Here is an 18,687-nt window from a genome sequence, read left to right on the forward strand (position 1 = left end):
GTTTAATGACCACGGGATGAGTGTGGGGCCCCGCAGTCATTCACTGAATCGCTATGACACCACAGAAGCGGCTGCTATTGCAGACAACGCGGGACTTTCCTGCTAAAATTTCGCCACTGAGCTTCGTTTCTATCCCGTGTCAGCACTAAAGCATTCGATACTCTTCAATATCACTGTGCCAGCCTGGAAGGCATACGAAGAAGCAGATTTACAATTTAGCACATCTATTTCCTGTTCATATCTGCTATGCTTGCGTTGCTGAATGTTACAATAAGGCTCAAAATTATGTGCTTTCTCCAAGCAATGATGTTGCGGTTTGTGAGGCAAGGGTATTGCGCATGTCACGTGCGTTGTCCTGGCGCTCCTCCCTCTCCTCCATGAGCACCTTCTCCCCTTACCAGCATCAGAGATACGTCATGTAAATAGACCCTGATTATGGCTACATATAAGGTGGTCATGACAGCACAACAACAGACAGAACACAATATACTCTGATGACTGCCTCGCGCGGTTACACTTTGATTGACTGCATATACTGCAACAAATGATGTCAATAGCATCGGCGGGATCTTGCTAAGGCCAAAGGCTGTAGATACTCGGTGTCGGGTCGGCATGTTTCCTGGCGATGTACCTAGAAGTATAAATTAATGAGCATTTCGATGGCCAAGCTGTAGTTTCCGTAGGGAAATATATCCATGATCGTGTAGGCCTCATTTTTGTTGCTACAACTTTGTGCTATCTCGTCAAGGCGGATGCGATAGACTGCTGAAAGCCCTGGCGCTTTTGTTCATACACGCGGATATCATTCAATAAGAGGCCTAGATCACTCCTCTGGAAGTTTATTTCGCTTAAGGCATGTTTGCAGACCTAATGATGGCGGGCGACCTGGACAACACACAAGTACATACAGCAAGTTCATTACCCAGGTAATTTCGTAGATCTATCATATTCTTCTACCCATAAATTTACCAGAACCAAGAAACTAACCTCCCCATGCTTATCCTAACCCCGACTTTTAATAATCCCCGCAGCCTTCTCGCCAATAGCATACATAGTCGACTGAATATGCTGCGAGGGAATAAGAGGAATAATAGAAGCATCAATAATAGACATATTCTCAACCCCGTAGAAAAGCAACTCATCAGACACACAACCACCCATATCTTCAGGCAACATCGCACAGCTACCAGAAGGGTGCGACAGAGTCGGCCAAATAGCTCCCATCTCAACCGACTTGTCGATGATCTCATCGTCGGTCTGGTATTTTGTGCCAGGAAACGTCTCAACGGGAGTGAATCTCTCTAGCTCAGGACCGGCCCACACCCTGCGGATGTAGCGGATGCAAGCTGCAAGTACGGATTTGTCTACGGGGTTGCTGAGGGCGTTGTAGGAAATCAATGGTGGTCCCTGGGGATTGGCTGGGTTGATCATGATGGTTCCGCGCGAGACGGGTTTCTCGAGGCCGACGAGGAGGTATATGCCAGCGCTTGGTATCGGGTATTCCACAATAGCTGCTTTGTCGTTTTGGAAAAGATCGGCGAGCACTTTGCGCTGTGCTCGGACACCTTTGAGCAGCTTTTTGCTATTCTTGTAGATTGCTGGGAGGTATTCGTTGTCTTTGAGTGCTCGTACTCTATCAGAGAGTGTGTTGTAGTTTTCTGGATCGACGACTGGCAGGGGAATCATGGCTAGAGCGTTGCCACGGGCTTGCGTTAATGGTCCTGTCCTGTTGAAGAGGTACTGTGCCCATGCCGAAGCATTGTACGCTGGGTCTGTGTCAATAGCCCCAAAGCCCGGTCCGCTTGGAAGGTTGGAGATGTTGAACTGGATATTGCTGTATGGGTGGTCCTGGAAATTTGTGCCCACACCGTCGTGTTCAAGCTTCACTGGAATCCCCGCTGCCTGGAGAACGGACTTTGGTCCGATACCGCTGTTTTGGAGGAGAATGGGCGTGTTCACTGCACCGCAGGCTATTATGAGTTCCTTTTTCGCGTAATAGGTCGTTGAGCCGTTCTTGTTGTTGACTTTTACACCCTTCGCGGTAAGCTGCTTGGTACCATCGAATATCAGCTGGGTCGCGGTTGACTCCAGTACGACATGGAGGTTCGGACGGCTCATAACAGGCTCATAGTAGGAGTTACGGGCGTGTGATCTTTCTCCGGTCCTGGGGTTCATCGTGTTTGGGTACCAAGATGTACCGTACGCCTCGCCATTGTTACCATCGATGGCTGCATGTGCTCCACCAGTTCCCTCATATGCCTCAAAGTAATCAAGGATACCTGTGAATTGGGTGTCCGAGATGCCAAGCTTCAACGGCCCGTCCCCATAGCTGTCGATCGGCAATTAGAAAAGCTCGAAATTGGGAGGAGTTCGCTGACTTACGCCTCAGGATCCCAAGTAATATTGACTTGCTTCACCGTAGCTTCTGGAGGCGGGACAAATTCTGTACCCTTCTTGAAGAACGGATACATTCCTGCCCATCCCCAGCCTTTGTTTCCCAATGCCTCCCAGGCGTCATAGTCGGCGGCAGATCCACGGTCATACATCATTCCATTCACTATTGAGCCTCCGCCGAGTACCTTTGCAACACGGGTGTTCCATGTTCCGTTGCCAAGGAATGGCTCTGGCTGGCAGACGTAGTTTTGCCACACAAGAGACGTGTTTACTGGATAACTGGCGGCATACGGCAAACGGATATTGGGATTATCATCCGCTCCGCCGGCTTCGATGACAAGAACGGATTCTGAAGTGTCACTATGTCAGCTTTACTGCTATTTTACTGGAATCATTGCTCTGACTTTGCTTGTCCTCACTCAGACGATTTGCCACGATTAGTCCAGTAACGCCACCTCCAACAATAACATAGTCGTACGTGTCTTGGGCAGCTGATAGCCCTAGCAGAGCAGCGCCAGCTAAAATTTTCGAAGACACCATCTTCACGCAATCGCAAGAAGGCAAATCGATTCGGAAGGGGGAGATGCCCGCAACAAAAGAGGATACCTAAAGGCTCTTAAAAATCTCTACGAGCATTCGTACCTAAGTATCTGAGCGTGCATGCATCGCGTCTAGATACATGAGTCGCCACACACTTGCCGGCAAAAAATACATCGGCAGTAAAGCCTCGGCGTTTTGACAGGTGATGACAGGTAAGCTATGCGATGTGAAAGTCTTGCGGTGCACCTCCTAGCAAGGTACCAAAGCACGGCATTGGATATAGTCGAATACGGCTGGGTCCCCGATATTAAGCGATCTTGGCTAGACGGCTCAGGCGTTTCCCTTCAGATCTACCCAGGTAGGAAGCAACTACAGATACAGTTGCCCCTTGCGTGCCGCCGCCTATTGTACTTCTGGGTGCGGTGAGCTTGATTGCGGCACTTCTAGAACCTTGACATATTTTTGTTTCTAACTGCGTGTAGGCGACGTGATTAACACAAGTCAGTCATCTCAACCTGTCGTGGAACTCTTGAGTTTTCGTGGGTCATCAGCCAGCTTACATACGTTTTCGGGCGATAATCTCCTTCGATTAAGCGGAGAACCATTGCGACGGACCTCAAAGATTCTCTTCTGCCGGGTGGCGGCTGCAGGTTTGCGCAGGCCGTAGGATTTCCAGGATACATGGATTATATTGCGGCGTAGTCGCTGCCAAGTCGCGGGTCCACAGTAAGGAAGCATTGGCCCCGCAGCTGCTCATCCATCTGAAAAATAATTCCTTGATCTCTGTGCCTCATTTACTAAATGTTGGGCCAGATTCTTCCATAGTATGTGCTATTTTCGATCCTATAGCCGCATGAACACCAGAGACATCTATAGCTTGAAGGTCTTGCCACCTGGACTCCTAGTTATCAGCATTGAAGCGGCACGGGACGAATCTTAAATACCTAGGTAGCTAACTAGCAACGGCAGCCTCCCACGGACCTTTTTCGCGTATGCAACAAACCTAGACTGGTCACGCGCTAGATACTGGAGCTGCAATGCCTTCAGGATTCGAGAAAGCTGGAGCGCTCTTAAGTTCTGTGTACCTAGGTACCTAGGTAGCTAGAACCAAAACAGCACCGACCTTTCATCGATCCCCTTCAACCCCGGTTGTGACTTTATGTACCCACATGTAACCTGAACCTTCATAAATGCTTCAAAGCTTGTGTAATTTTCTGTTCTATCACTGTATTGCAGCAGTCTACGGGTGGCCATCAGCTCATGTGCGGACAGAAGAGCCGTCTAAGAGTACAGTCGGTATTGATACCGAATAGGCCATTATGGTGGACCGATAAGAGCACGGAAGATTAGTTTCGGTAAGGACGGCGAGTCGTGCCTCACGCTGTGGCTTCCGTAGCCCGCGCGGCCTCCCGTCAGGCGCTCGTTATGCTACCCTGAACGATATTGAGATATCCGGTCTATCTTATAGACACCATTTTGAAGAAAGTAACACCTCGTCAAACATTTTCAAGTAGTTATTCCCGGATCAAGGGTGCCGTTTTGTCACTCGCACGACGCCGGAAGTAGGTAGAATCCAACTTTTTACCAAGTCCAGCCAAAGAACTGCAAACCACTGTGCCGCATATTCCGGGGTCGCCGTTAACTAAAAAGAGTGCATTCCTTTCATTCATAATCATGAACTTCGGCTAATGACCATACAAGGCAGGCGCCAACAAGACTATCACATTTCATCACTGCAGAATTGGCAGGATCTCCTTGATATCGTGATGAGTATGCGGGAACGACGATGAAGCGGGCGAAACTCGCTACCGCATTCCGCAATCTGGGATCCCGTCCACCAATAGTCCTCCATAGATCTCGAAGCGCCACCCTTTTACTAGCCGTTGCCCCTGTGTAGATCAGTTGAAGACGGCCATCATCAAGCGCTTCTATACCATCTCCGGGGCTTCAGGACATGTGATCGCGCTTAAGTACTGGAGCTATACTCGTGTTGTGCTACCTCAGATGCGTTTATGATACTCACGTTGCATTTATTCCCTTGTTATATCATTGCGCGTACTAAATACCTTATACTCTTATCACGATGCCAGAGACACCACAACAGCACTGGCCAAGCCGTCAGCCAGATATCTTGATAACAACTGTCAAGCGTCAAGGTTGGGGAGAATCATGTTGTATTAGAGCTGTTGGAAAGAGGTCTATCTGCGCAGTGGGAAGAGGGAGTGAAGGAGCTAGACCGTAAAGATACTAGCGGGTAAATGGGTGGCTGCCTGGTTGCCTAAGGAGGAGCCAAGGGATAAGCCCTATGGCCGACAACAACTAGCATACTCTGCGTCATCAGCACCGTAGTACTTGTCTGGAGAGTCGTCTATGGAATCAAGACAAAGAGGAAACACATGACATGCGACTACCTCCTCATCATTGCTGGAGTGCGTCACAAAATCACACTCCTACATAGCTCAAGAAGACTAACAAGAGGTACCTCCAGATACTAAACATCGTCTCGACCGCCAACCGATTCAAAACCTGTAAACACGGTCTGGGCCGCCACATCATGGATCCCAGCATCAGCAAACCAAAAGACATCCTAACATACAGCTACTACCTCTGGGTTGGTCAAATCCTTAATATCTTCGCAGTAGCCCTACTTAAGTATTCTATCTGCGCTTATCTTTTCGCTTTGAAGATTTCACGCGTCTATCTCGCGGTTATCTGGGCTTCGATCATGATGATCAGCGTGTCCAATCTTATACTGCCGATCATGGGGTGCTTTTGCACCACGCCGTTTGAGGCGAACTGGAATAAGAGTATCAGAGGCAAGTGCTTTATGGGGGGTGGGAGTGCAAGTAGGGGGATGTTCTACGCGCAGGTTTGTGGGTTCAATTGGAATGGTGTAGATGGCTTACTGATGGTATGATAGGGAGTTTCAAACTGCGTTAGTGATGTTGTGTATGTTGTTGCGCCACTCATATATCTTTCTACTATGCAGATATCGAGACGCACGCAGTGGGGCCTTCGGCTTGTTTTCTGTTTGGGTCTGGTGTGCAGACTCCGCAACAATCAAATCAATCAATCTTAAGGTTGTCGATTGGTTTGATTAGCTTGCGGCGACGCTGCTGATTGATTGCGGATTGATTGTTAGGGTTTTTGAGCAGATTGATTGCGATTGATTGGTTGATTGGCTGATTGATGCTAAGAAGTAGTATACAGGGGGTTATGGTGTTGTACTCCAGCCTTCTATATCGTACTGTTGTACAATCTCCTCATCTTTGACGTCACTCCACTTATCTTCATCATCACCGTTGTTGTACAAGCCGTCAAAGCCAGCTCGTCTCCACGAACGTACAAGCTGAAGGGCAGCAAGTAACTCGCTGCCAAGAGCTCGCCGGCGCGGCTCAAGTAAATCGCCAAGCTCGCTAAAGAGCCTCTCGCAGTCGCAACTAGATGCTGGTATCGTGAGTATATCAATCGCAAACTGGCTTAAACACGGGTATTTTGAGCGTAATTGAATCCAGTACTTGACTGGGTGGCCATCGCTAAGATACTGTTCGCTTGTCCACTCTGGCTCTTGAGTTCTCCAGCGCTCGTACTCATCGTCGTGGGCAGCCTCTACCTGAGCCTTGTTGCGCCGTACGAGGGCGCCAATCACATCATCTATTCCTCTATGCCTTGGTTTTGCAGTTGTTTGAGATAGAGGACGTGTACGTTGAGGCTTATACGACTGCCAGAGCTGCAGGAAGCCAGCGTTGGCTGATGTTAGCCATTCTGGCTTATCCACCCAGCTGTTCTCGCAGTAGTATTTGTAGTATGGATGGAGGCAGGTAGCAGCGTAGTATGCTGGCGATCGATCGAGCTTGTTGTAGTAATCGTTGGCCTTACTCCAGGCGGCGCGGAGGTTAACAAAGAGGTGATCTTCAGGCGCATCAGGTGGGTTGAAGTCAACTTGCTCGTACGAGCGCGTACGGGCTTCGAGCGCGCCAAGTACGTATTCAAATACAGGAATAGTCTCATATATAGCGCCGTATTTGCCTGCCTTTCCGCGACCCTCAAGCTTCTCCGTAGCAAGCTTAAGCGGCTCTAGGCAGTCCTGATACTCTGTTATCACCGCCCAATCAGCAGCTGTAAGTCCTGTTGATCTCATCCAACTAGGTGCTTCAGGGAGTTTATTGCCACGTTGACAAGCGCGGCGATCTTCAAGGGAGAGTGCGTTAATGTAGTGCTCAGCGTAAGAGTTGTATGCTGCCTGGAGTTGAGTTGCGCGTTTGAAGGCAGCGTAGTAAGAGTTCCAGCGTGTAACAACAGGCTTCACAGGCTCAAGTACGTGGAGGCGCTCTCTAGCTGGCAACTCGGCGTTGGCGGCGGTTTGGAAGCTTCGGAAAATTTCGTGTTGTTGAGGCGTTTTTATATGGTTGATAACGTCGATAAGTACACCTAAGGGCCCTTCTTGACGCCACTCCTGCATGTACACCTCCTCTGTTTGGAGCTGCTCGTCGTTGTTGTTGTTGTACGCCTCTTGATTGCTGCCAAAGATAATTGCCTGGCCAATAAGGTTAAGCGTGTGAGGGCCGCAGCGGAGGCGTCGGTGAGCAGCGTTGAAGTCGTACGCGTGGGCGAGCGAGGAGACTGCAGTATCGTTGTTTGCAGCATTGTCGAGGACGAAGTAGCCGAGTTTATCACTCCCAATACTGTATTCTTGGAGCGTCTTTTTAATTGTATCAGCGATAGCATCACCAGTATGAGAGCCTGCGAGATGTGGGAGGGCGATGGGGAGATCTTGTATCACTCCAGAGGCGTTAGCAAAGTGTGCAACGACTCCAAAGAATCCACGCTTGCCACCCTTTGTCGTCCAACCATCAAAGCTTATGTGGATCTTGCTTGCAGCTTCTGACAGAGCGCAGACAATCTGTGGCTGCATATATTGGAAGAGGCGCATTGCGTAGGTAGCTACACTGCGAGGACTTACCCACAAAGCTGCCTCTGCCTCTGGGTTTGCAAGGCTAATCATCTCGCGAAAGGACGGCCTTGCAAGTAGCTCCATTGGCAAGTTGTTATCAAGAAGGCAGAACACTGCAACTTCACGAAACTGCTGGATGTTGAAGTTGCCCATCGCGTTGGCAGCCTCTTGAGAGACTGCAACACCAGTCTCCAGCGTCTGTCGTAGAGAGAGTTGCTGCCCTGTTCTTCGAGGCTTCAGGCCGTCTTTTGTAAAGCCATGGCCTCGTTTCTGAAGGCCAAGATGAGCTGCAGCTGAGGAGGTGGCCTTTGATACGTCAAAAACTCCACTGCCGCCAGTGTCAATGACCTTGTGGATGTGGCAGTATTTGCATACAAACCACACTCGATTCTGATCGTAGAGCTCAACAACGCGATATCCATGTTGAAAGATCCAACTCTTGACGCGCCGCTCAGTTGTAAGAGGCTTCATGAACCGAGGGAGGCGATCCCAGTTAATGCCGTCAAAGTTATCGCCATTATCAGGCTCTGTATCAACACTAGCCTCTGTTGTTGCTGCTGTACCAGCCTGGCTGCCCTCAGCCGCACCCTCCTCCTCTGTTTGCGACTCGAAAAATTGCGACTCAAACGTTGTGGCCTGGCTTACGGCGGCGCCAAGGGTTTCCTGAGGCGACAGCGATCGCTGAGATAGGACAGAGGGCCTTGATAGGCGCGCCCGTTTGGCGGCGGCGGCGGCGGCAGCAGTATTGGTGGGAACTCGAGAGCGTTTGGCCATCGTGGGCGATACTAAACACTAAAGAAAAATGTCTGTATAGGTAGCTAGGCAACTAGTGTTGTGTGTAAGGGATTATTAGGGAACTGAGTGAGCGAAATCGTTGTTGTATTAAGAACAGCGAAGGACTAGCTATATAGGTGCGGGGTGAAGCCTAGAAGAGGCTAGCCCTAAGCAGAAGGAGCTAGTCCTATAAGAGGAGAGCTAGCTGGTGAGAAGTGAATGCATAGAGACTGGCTTGCCCGGCCGACAGGGATCACAAGCTAAGCGAGATAGGGGTCCAAGATAACTATCTTCAACACCAAAAACCTTCTCTTAATACGACACTACTCGCCTTACAACTCGTTAATAATAAATCAATCTAACTAATCAAATCAATCAATCTGACCTTCGCAAGTTGATTTGATTAGCTATTTTGAAAAGCTTAGATTGAGTTGATTGAGTTGGTAAAAACTCCAAATGACCAATCAAATCAATCAATCTGACCAATCTGGATTGATTGTTGCGGAGTCTGCTGGTGTGAGTCTCCTGCCTGTAAGCTCATGTGCTGGACCAAACAAGCTGGCTCGATACACTAGTGTAACATCCTTCTCTGTCATGAAGACTGTAGAGCTATCTGCTTTGATGAAGACGCGCGATCCCACATGGGATGGAACCAGTCTGTCCATTTGGTCTGCAACCGAGCTTTCAGTTGGCATACTGACTGCCTCTTTACCTCCTTTACGCAAGCAGTTTGAAGGCTTGACTCAGAAGATTTTACCCTCGAGCTTCCTCAAAGGCAGGTCTAAGCCCACTGGCCAGGTTATGCCGCTGTATGTTAGCAAGCCAGCCACTGTTAATGGTAAGCCCAAGGGAAATCAGTCGCAGGATGTAATGAGAGGCGATGATTCGGAGAGCCAGAGACATATATTGCGAGAGCAGTCTAGTAAAGGGGATGTCACGCGAACCATAGTACGTAAGGTCCGCAGTGACGATAGAAGCAGTGTATAGATGCATGAGCAGATATGTAATATACGCAAGTAGAAATGTTTATGATCTTTTAAGTTCATTGCCTCCGTGTTGATCGGCGATAACGCTGTTGTGGCCTCTGGCCCATACAATAATGCAGGGGCCTGCGGATGCCGTACTGTAAGTTACCGGTAAGCACTAGTAGAAATTCGGATCTTCAATATTGGTTCAGCGTGATTTCTGAAGTTTTGTGTTACGATTGGGACGATTCCATCACCAAGATGACTTCTTTTGATATGACGACGAGCATGGAGTCGCAGTTGTGGTTTTTGAAATGCTCCTATGTTCAGTCCGAGACTGTAGTCATCGCTAATATCGGACTTCCTAACCAATAAGTCTCTAGCCATTGCAAGTTCTATGCCAAGACTTCTCGGGCTTCCAAAGAAATATTATTCGTTGCATCACGACGTTTTTGTCGTACTGCATAGAGAACATAGTGATGCTGTCCTCAACAAGTATTCTTGACGTCATCGAGTTCGGGGTGTCGGTCCCCCATTGCTCCACCCGTCTCAGGCCACCGTCGGTCAGAACCGTATACATTTAACATCCGATTTTAATCATTCGCATTGCACCCGACTGGTCAGCAATTTTGTGTCCATCGGTTCACCGATTCACCGACGAGAGCCCCGCATTCCCAAAAGCAAGGCTGGATTTTGAACTGCATAAAGTAGGCTGGAAATCCCCGCAGAAGACTCAACAAACCATCCTTCAAACCATATCAACCATCAATACGAACATCTTTGCCCATCTATACAAGATATCATGGGTTCTCCCATCCTCGTGTTCGGTCCGACTGGAGCAGTTGGCCGCGCCACTGCCATTGGAAGCACACAGACGTGGTGCAAAGGTCTACCTTGCCATGCGAGACATGAAAAAGGAGCTTAAGGGGATCAAGGAGGGCAATGAGGACCGCTTCATCCGTGTGCAAGCCGATCTCACCAAACCCGAAACCATCAAAGAGGCAGTCAAGACGTCGGGTGCGAATAAGGCTTTCGTGTACGTCATTTTCGAAAGCCAGGACCACATGTGAAGTGCCTTCGAGGCGCTCAAGGAGGCCGGAATCACCTACGTGGTCTTGCTGTCTTCATTCACAGTTCAAGACCCCCCAAGTTCCGAAGCCAACAAGAAGAGCATGATTGGCGCAATCCACTCGGAGACGGAGGTCGCACTGCAAGAATCTGGTCTTGAATACACAGCTGTGCGTCCTGCATACTTCAACAGCAACGTCTTCTGGGAACACCAGGGGATTAAGAAAGGCGAGGCTGAGCTTCTGTATCCCAATGTGCATTTCGACCACCTCGCGCCTTCGGACATTGGACTCGTGTGCGGCTCTCTGCTGATAGAGGCGCGATTTCAGAAGGAAGCAGGGTCTTCCTTCTACCTGTGCGGTCCTAATTTGTTGACCCAACGCGAGGCTATGGAAACCATTGGGAAAGCGCTAGGAAAGGAGCTCAAGATTAAGGAAGTCGACCAAGAACGTTGGTTCCAGAAGTTGGAACACATGCCTAGGCCGCTTCTGGAGAGTCTGGCAAAGGATCTCAAAGAGTCGGATGAAGGCAAGGATGTGTACACGAAGATACACGAGCAGGCTGTGAAGAATTTCAGGAAGTTTGCAGAGAGGGAGCCGACGAAATTGGAGGACTGGATGAAGGAACACAAGGCTGCGTTTGAGTAGCTGATGCGACGGGAAGCTGGTCGCGTGTGAGATGTAGTTTATATATCTTGAAACGAAACGAATGTCAGGCATACTAAAGGCATGTAAGCGTCGGGTAGTCCTGTTTAGGTGATTGGAGTGAATGTCACCCATGCCGCGGCCCGCCGCCACAACGCGAATAGGCTGTGGCGCATGGACCCTGCATGACCTCAGACGCGCCAGGGCAGGGATCCGGTGATGATGCTGAAGCAAGGAAGCGCGAGACTTCGGGCATGCGAAACCCCAACTACAAACCCCACACAATCTTTAATTATTCGTATTCCCCCGTCCGCCTAGCACCCTAAGCACCGAGACAGCGCCTAGACTTCCCGTAATCACAAAATCTCATCGGTGCCATGGCTGCTGCGGCCGTTGGTCTTTCGCCGCCTGCGCCTGCGGTACCTTCAAAGGACCACATACACACTCACAGCTGTCCGGCGTGCGGTACCAGCATAGACATGGCAGAACTGGCAGATGCGCGGCAGAGGATAGAGGAGCTAGAAGCACAGATGGAGCGCCTAAAGGAGAAAGCAACAGCAGCAGGTACGTATGTGTGAATTTCAAAAGAAACAACCTACCCCACGCCACTACCTCGGCCAGACACCACCAGCAACACCAACAACTAACCAAGAAACCTGCCAGTGGACCGATGCGCCGACTACGAAGACCAAATCCGCAGTCTAAAATCCTCACAATCAGATTCCCCCAACAAGAATCCCCACCGGCCCTCTATCGACTACGATCCTCCTCGGCCCAGCACCGCAAACTCTACAAAATCGGGCCGCTTCTCCTTCATAACCAACCGCTTTCCCTCGCCCGCAAACACAGGCGCCATGCCGCCGCCCCCACCGCCAAAAGACGCCCCACGCGCCGTCGACAACACACTGCTCAACGAGCTAGAGCGCGAGCGGGCTTTGCGCGCAAAAGCAGAGGCGCGCGTGCAAACGGTGGATTCGGAGATTGAGGAGCTGAGTGTGCAGCTCTTTAGTCAGGCGAATGAGATGGTGGCTGAGGAACGGCGGGCGAGGGCGAAGCTGGAGGAGAGGGTTGAGACGTTGGAACGCAGAGATAGGGAAAAGATGGGGAGGTTGGATCGGTTGGAGAAGGCGGTTACGAGGGTGGAGAGGGTTAAAGCGCTTTTGAGTGAGCATGAGGTTGTGAAGAAGGGGGGATATGTTGGGCGCGGGGGGGGTTGTCGTTGCCTCCGAGGAGGTAGGGCCTGCAAAGAGGTAGAGGGTGGTGGTTATGAGATGACTGACTAACTGAACTGCATCTTTTGGGCGTTGTGTTGCGTGTTGCGATACCCCAATTTGTTTTCTCGTTTTTTGTTCTTTACTGTAGGTTAGCATAGCGTTGGGTGTTTAGCATTGACATATTTTGAATTAGGTTAGATAAGGCTGGCTGGAAAGGTGTATATGGATCATATTTACTTGTTGATACTCACTGTGCATGACTGCACATGATCATGGCATGAAAGTGAATGGCATGCGAACGTCAACATTTCGATGATGTCGTCAATGGAATCTGCTAGAAGGTCAGTCCACCTCCCCGAGGATCGGCAAGAACAAGATCATGCGGTATTATGAGCCCACAGCCACTGCACATCCATACATCACCATCAAAATCTCAAACGCCGTCGTCCATGGAACCTCAACTTCTACCTACCAGTCAGCACAACCACCGTCCAACCCACAAGACCTCAAAACATTCGCACCGACGGAGCGATTTCCGGGGGGTATCCGTGGAACCGCGCAAAAGACAAATTCAGCTCTCCTCACCCATGTCAAAGCCATCCAGGGAATCGAAAACAAACACTCCAAAACTATTCCAAACCTAAGAGCCCCTCACTAAATGTGGGCTCAGACTCTGTCCCGCCGTCACAACCGCTGCTACGACTCTTCTCTCGATCGGCGGGAGCAAGATGATCTAACAGCTCCTCTTCCCAGATCGACAAGTGATGATGCATCTTTTTTTGCATGTTTTGACTGGCTACCAAGACAGTGTCGCAGTGTACATGATGGCACGATTTCTGAATTCGCAGTTTGGAAACCCAGTGTATACGAGATCGCGCTCATCTGCCAGTGACTGTGAATTATTCGCGACCTTTTGTTGTTGTTTACATACTAGACCCTGAACTGGATGGGTTGGGGTATCACGAAAAGAAAACAAACAGAAAGTCGGTATGATCCTCAAGTAGTATCCAGCAAATGCATGAGAGTAGATTTCAGAACACATACCCGCCGTACGGAGTGGCGTGCACGACGACAGCAGTAAGGCGAGTCAACGGTGTCTCTTTCACGCCAGTCAAGCGATAACGTGTCCTTTTTGTGAAAGTTTTGACTGACCACAGAGACAGTGCCCACATCGTTGGTATACCGCGACCATACAAACCACTAGCCCCTCTTATCTCATGCAGCCTTACACTTTTCACCCCTGTCTACACAAAGATTAGTACCATAGTTACGTCTAACCGCGACTTAATTGCCCACATACTCTGTACTATTGGCCAGGCCCAGGCAGGTATCATAGAAAAGTCCTCCAAAAACAACTCGTTTTTTGCCGCATTTCGCATCGGACATGGAAGGTGTTAATGTGTGAAGCGATGTCTATATAGCTTTCTCTTTCTCAACTCGTGGAAACTTCAGCTGAGATGATAAACTTGATACCGTGCTGGAATGTACGGCGACTTTTTGCCCGAGTGGCTGTGTACGGTGATCTTCCATGGTACCCACTGGGTCTAGTCTACGTGACACAGTATATCGTTGTAATCGGTGATCCAATCGCTTAGACCGTATGACTCCTCATGGCTAGTGGGGCTACACCATCATGAAAAATTGTATGGTACACAGGTGGTGCTAAGTGAATGTAGTATCAAAACATAAATCACGTGCTCCAAGTTATGTATACGAAATTCAAAGAGGAGGGGATCTGTAGAGATGTGCAAATGGAGTGACTAGCCGTTTTCTTTGTTTGCAAGACTCAGGCGGTTGTTTCGCCCGGTCTGGGAGGTGCTTGGGGTACTTTGCTCTGCACGGGCAGTAAGTGTGATTTAGCCGGGTGAAGACTTCGGTGGACTGCTCCGTGACGTATATGGACATCTTGTGGTAATGATGGGGCCTTTAGGTCATAGATATGGCTATATGGTATGGTAATGATGGGTACGACATAGGAATGATTCCGTCAGCGACTCCGAGGCGATTGTATAGCGGTAATGTGCTCGACCAGCACCTTCTTCGGGACTGTTTCTGTGGGTTGAGTCCCGCTTCCGATGCAATTTCTGCTTTTCGTTTGTTAACAAATTTCTTCTTGGCTGTAGACTAGCTTCGCTCCTGGGAGTATAGATAGTCGAGACGGACCTGCCCTCTCTTCTCTTTTCTTTCATCTACTGTCTACTCTTCCCACATCTACTCACATTCAGCAAGAACGAGTACAGCTTTTGGGGTTAACAATAACACCACCACCACCACTACCACCACACATACACACACTGCTCAAACAAGAAAGCACACTCACCTCAACACTGCTCCAAAGACAGCCACAAAAGTTTTCCTCTTCCTACAACACACACACCGCTCCACCGCTCCAGAGACAGTCAACACCTGTCTCCCTCTTCTTCCAACACACATAAAGTAAAACATTTTATACACCACCAACAAGTAAGTCACAAAACAAATCCCACTCATACCTTAGACTTGTTCTCACATCACTTAGAATGGTTTGCAACGGACCCAAATACAAGCCGTGGAATGGGCGACACCGTGAACAAGCAGCCAACGAGGCCGAACAATGGGCCCGTCAAGACCGAGCAAACGCGGCGTACGACCGCCTCTATGAAAGTTACGGCTGTAACATTCCCGCCGGCTACTACCTCAACATGACGGGTAGCCATATCAAGATCTTGAAAAATGGTATGAGAAGCCATGTCACAGACGATGAGCGCATCGGCCCTCCCGGCACCATTTGGGTGCCCACGATTCCGTTAGGCAAGGATGGAGAGGCGTTCAGCTGGGAACGTCACGCCGAGCAATATAAAGACCTAGATGAGTACTCGTCAGTCATGCAAGTCCAAGTTGGCTTCAACGAGCTTGGATACGAGTTGGATGAAACCGGCCGAACTTGGAGGGCGTTCCAGCTGCAGAAGCTGACGCTTGGGAAGCAAGGCGATGTCCTGGTATATTACGTGGAACCGTCGACCACGCATGACAGGACACGCGAATACTATCGGCAAGCGGCGGACGGCACCTATACGATAGTGCCACCAAATCCCGCCCCTGGCTCTTCCGTTTGAATGCCCCCCATCAAACAGAAGATTGGTAGCTTTGGTTTTTTGGCGTTATCAGTTAGATGGAACCTTGGTATGGCTGCTCGTCTTCGTTATTGGCGACTGCGGGGGTCTCGGTACTTGTATATAGCTTCTTCAAATCAACATCGTATCCTCAATCATCACATATGGACAACGTGATTTGTTCGTGAAGTCATGCTGAGTACACTCACAGCTCTGATATTTTCTAGTACTACTCAATATCTCCAGAGACAAAGAAGACGATCATAGAAGCTCGTGGATATGAATGTTCGCTGGCCTTGACTATTTAACGCTGGCTGAGAGTCGCTTCCATAGTTCATGCTCTCATGCTCCTCGAATTTGGCCAGGACTTCAATCTGCCAATCCTTGGATGCGCTCTTGGTAAGCCTTACGATGCGCGTACCGGCATGCATACAACTGACAAGCAGAAGAATGGCCTCTGGTGGTGGCTCCGATCTCCACTTCTCCACGCCGTGATGCGCTGGCAACTTTGGGTTTCGATCGAGGAGTTTCAACCGCCACACCCCACCTCCAAGGTTCATCTCTGCGAGAACTTGTCGGCGGCCAGATATGGGTACGTGAAGCAGTCGAATGTGATCGTCATAACTTCCAGTAACGACTAGACCACCCTCAGTGTCTAGATGAATGGGAAGAATGGCCGTAACACCTGCACCGTGAATCTTCCCATCCATCCAGGGCACGCTTCCTCCAGAACCGTCTGCGAGTTCGGCAAAGCGAAGTGTGCTGTCATCTCCACCCGACAGTAGCCCTGAGCCATCTGGCAGGAAAGCCAGGGTCCACGCTTCCAGGTCGTGCGAAACAACCTCCATCTTGGTAGGCGCATCTGATTCGTCTTCGGTATCTATCACTCCGAGACATACATGCCCACTGGACAGTGTCATACCAACCATGAAGGACTCTGGGTGCCATGAGAATGCGGTGATGAGTACATCTTCGGGGAAGTATTGAATAGTTTTGATGTGACTGATCTCAGGATCTCGCTGCCATGACTTGAGCTCGTAGATGGCGAAAGCTCCAGTTGAGGTCGCAACGCCAAAATTTGAGCTCGTAACATGCGTTAAGAAATGTATATCCAGTATGGCCGAAGGAGTGGAGAGTGTCTGAATTATATTGCTTCTTGTAGTCAGTACTGGATTTACTGCAATGAGTCTGCAATTTACGTACACGTTGTCTCTATCAACACGCACTAGTATCAAGCTGCCATTGCGCTGCTGGTTTTTGGCGCTCACTTTGCCATCGTGAGGGGCACTACCCGCAGATTCTTTCTCATCAGACTTTTCGAGGTTGTACGTTCCGATGACGGCATACTCAGGATTGAGAGGAAAGAATTCGATACAGCTGGGCGGAAGATCGAGCTTGAAAGACGTCAGGGACCGTATTGTTGACATTTTGCAGAGAGTGTTGATGGTCAAGTTGCCTGCCTCTCATTTCGGTTAGTGGACTGAATGACTAAGCATAGACTTTGAGCTCTCCTTCCTCATCTGCAGATTCTTGAAGCAGCGACGACGTAACATGTTAATCATTAGCATCGCGCCATTAGTAGATCGCTGCCCTGAGAACTGTCTGGTAGCCTGAGCGCTATCGAGTTGATGCCTTGCTAAATCCCTGCGTCGCCACACTGCAGCCTGGACTAATCCCAAATCGGACACCACCTGACCACGCGACAAACACTTCCTCTCTTCTATTAAAAGTCAACAGAGAACGTGTTTTTCTACATCCAATTTCTTCCCACACGCGTTCCAACTTCAACTTCTATTCAACCACGTTCCAATTGACTAGGAAGGAGTACATTGCGCTGCCATGTTTAACTTCACAGCGACAGCGTCCGCGTCCACAGATACCTTTGCGTCTGGACGGTACTCAAAGCGCAATAGGGCACAGATCACATACGAAATGGATGACTTTCATGCATCAGACGAAGATTCCGACTTCGAGTCGCTCCCAGTCAAGGTCCGCTACAAACATTAATCTCACCCAAACAGTCCCTACTAACCACCTCTCCTAGAAGAAGCACAAGACAAAATCAACAAAACCCTCCGCCGAGAAACCCCTCCCCAAGCACAAGATCTTCCCCTTCATGCAACTCCCCGCCGAGATCCGTAACATCATCTACGAATACACTCTCACCGACCCCCTCGGCATCAGCTTCATAGCAACCATCCACAACCGCCGCCGCCAAACCCAACGCATCTCTGCTGCACTTCAGAGACTCATGTCTGAAGGCAGCTACTACAGGACCAAGAACACCATCAGCACCGACACCGACACTCAGGACGAAGAGCCCGCCCCCCTCGTCCCCGCGCTCCTCGCTGTCTGCAAGCAAATGCACAGCGAAGGCAAGGACATCCTGTATGGCAACGACTTTGTCTTTGCCGATAGCTTCGCTCTGTACTCTTTTATGATCAACCTCGGTACTAGCGGTGCAAAGAACATGAAAAAGATCACACTGCGGGGCTGGCTCGACGGCCGTGCGACAAAGGCTTATAACCACAGTTGTTTCGCTGCGCTTCTCCCTGCTACGAATCTCACTTCCGTTATCATTGAAACCCCAGGCTCATATTCTAGTCAATCCAAGCGTATTGCGCATCAGTTGTACCGCGACGCTTTTCCTTGGCTGGAGGCCGTGGCTGCGGCAAAGGGCAAGGTGGACGCTGCGCTTGATGTTTTGCAGTTGGGTGATGGCTTCTTTCGCCAACCGTGGGGTCGCCAATCGCAGAGTTCGGACAGGAAGGCGAAGACGAAGGAGTTTATGACTGAGTTGGGTAAGCTTCTGCGTGCGCAGCATATGAGGGTTATGGGCGCGGCGCCGAGGAACGTGAGGAAGGTCGCTAAGGTTGCTGAGGATGCTGAGGATTCTGAGATTTCCGAGGATTCTGGAGTGGAGTGAATGTTGGTCGTGGGAAAGGAGGAGAACTCGAAGACTGTTGATTCGGATGTGGTTATGAGTACGCACACACGATGGAGAGAGGGAGGCTCTGAGATTTTGAGCATGCATGGGAAAGT

The 18,687-nt window shown here is 49.8% G+C and overlaps 10 protein-coding genes across 10 annotated transcripts; 6 read left to right on the plus strand and 4 right to left on the minus strand.

Moving 5' to 3' along the window:
* Positions 1-1,002: 1,002 nt before the first annotated feature.
* PtrM4_109930 (BetA, Choline dehydrogenase and related flavoprotein) lies at positions 1,003-2,934 on the minus strand (the record flags this gene model as incomplete). The annotated part of the gene is made up of 3 exons (XM_066107866.1): positions 1,003-2,329; positions 2,383-2,743; positions 2,799-2,934. 3 exons carry the CDS (start codon positions 2,932-2,934, stop codon positions 1,003-1,005), a joined length of 1,824 nt encoding a protein of 607 aa, XP_065962315.1.
* Positions 2,935-6,148: 3,214 nt separating this feature from the next.
* PtrM4_109940 (Dimer-Tnp-hAT domain containing protein) lies at positions 6,149-8,662 on the minus strand (the record flags this gene model as incomplete). Its single annotated transcript, XM_066107867.1, has 2 exons — positions 6,149-8,551; positions 8,645-8,662. 2 exons carry the CDS (start codon positions 8,660-8,662, stop codon positions 6,149-6,151), a joined length of 2,421 nt encoding a protein of 806 aa, XP_065962316.1.
* A 473-nt stretch (positions 8,663-9,135) lies between these two features.
* PtrM4_109950 (uncharacterized protein) lies at positions 9,136-9,357 on the minus strand (the record flags this gene model as incomplete). The annotated part of the gene is made up of 1 exon (XM_066107868.1): positions 9,136-9,357. One exon carries the CDS (start codon positions 9,355-9,357, stop codon positions 9,136-9,138), a length of 222 nt encoding a protein of 73 aa, XP_065962317.1.
* A 1,169-nt stretch (positions 9,358-10,526) lies between these two features.
* PtrM4_109960 (uncharacterized protein) lies at positions 10,527-10,697 on the plus strand (the record flags this gene model as incomplete). The annotated part of the gene is made up of 1 exon (XM_001935774.2): positions 10,527-10,697. One exon carries the CDS (start codon positions 10,527-10,529, stop codon positions 10,695-10,697), a length of 171 nt encoding a protein of 56 aa, XP_001935809.2.
* A 102-nt stretch (positions 10,698-10,799) lies between these two features.
* Positions 10,800-11,342, plus strand: PtrM4_109970 (uncharacterized protein; the record flags this gene model as incomplete). Its single annotated transcript, XM_066107869.1, has 1 exon — positions 10,800-11,342. The coding sequence occupies one exon, from the start codon at positions 10,800-10,802 to the stop codon at positions 11,340-11,342; it is 543 nt and encodes a 180-aa protein (XP_065962318.1).
* Positions 11,343-11,716: 374 nt separating this feature from the next.
* PtrM4_109980 (uncharacterized protein) lies at positions 11,717-12,622 on the plus strand (the record flags this gene model as incomplete). Its single annotated transcript, XM_001935773.2, has 2 exons — positions 11,717-11,903; positions 12,003-12,622. 2 exons carry the CDS (start codon positions 11,717-11,719, stop codon positions 12,620-12,622), a joined length of 807 nt encoding a protein of 268 aa, XP_001935808.2.
* Positions 12,623-12,932: 310 nt separating this feature from the next.
* Positions 12,933-13,211, plus strand: PtrM4_109990 (uncharacterized protein; the record flags this gene model as incomplete). The annotated part of the gene is made up of 1 exon (XM_066107870.1): positions 12,933-13,211. The coding sequence occupies one exon, from the start codon at positions 12,933-12,935 to the stop codon at positions 13,209-13,211; it is 279 nt and encodes a 92-aa protein (XP_065962319.1).
* A 1,861-nt stretch (positions 13,212-15,072) lies between these two features.
* On the plus strand, positions 15,073-15,648 carry PtrM4_110000 (uncharacterized protein; the record flags this gene model as incomplete). The annotated part of the gene is made up of 1 exon (XM_001935772.1): positions 15,073-15,648. One exon carries the CDS (start codon positions 15,073-15,075, stop codon positions 15,646-15,648), a length of 576 nt encoding a protein of 191 aa, XP_001935807.1.
* A 230-nt stretch (positions 15,649-15,878) lies between these two features.
* PtrM4_110010 (WD40 repeat protein) lies at positions 15,879-17,072 on the minus strand (the record flags this gene model as incomplete). Its single annotated transcript, XM_066107871.1, has 2 exons — positions 15,879-16,797; positions 16,849-17,072. The coding sequence occupies 2 exons, from the start codon at positions 17,070-17,072 to the stop codon at positions 15,879-15,881; spliced, it is 1,143 nt and encodes a 380-aa protein (XP_065962320.1).
* A 412-nt stretch (positions 17,073-17,484) lies between these two features.
* PtrM4_110020 (uncharacterized protein) lies at positions 17,485-18,571 on the plus strand (the record flags this gene model as incomplete). Its single annotated transcript, XM_001935770.2, has 2 exons — positions 17,485-17,634; positions 17,690-18,571. The coding sequence occupies 2 exons, from the start codon at positions 17,485-17,487 to the stop codon at positions 18,569-18,571; spliced, it is 1,032 nt and encodes a 343-aa protein (XP_001935805.2).
* Positions 18,572-18,687: the final 116 nt, after the last annotated feature.

This window comes from Pyrenophora tritici-repentis, chromosome 5, assembly GCF_003171515.1.
Source record: "Pyrenophora tritici-repentis strain M4 chromosome 5, whole genome shotgun sequence".
In the NCBI taxonomy this organism is placed as follows: Eukaryota; Fungi; Ascomycota; class Dothideomycetes; order Pleosporales; family Pleosporaceae; genus Pyrenophora; species Pyrenophora tritici-repentis.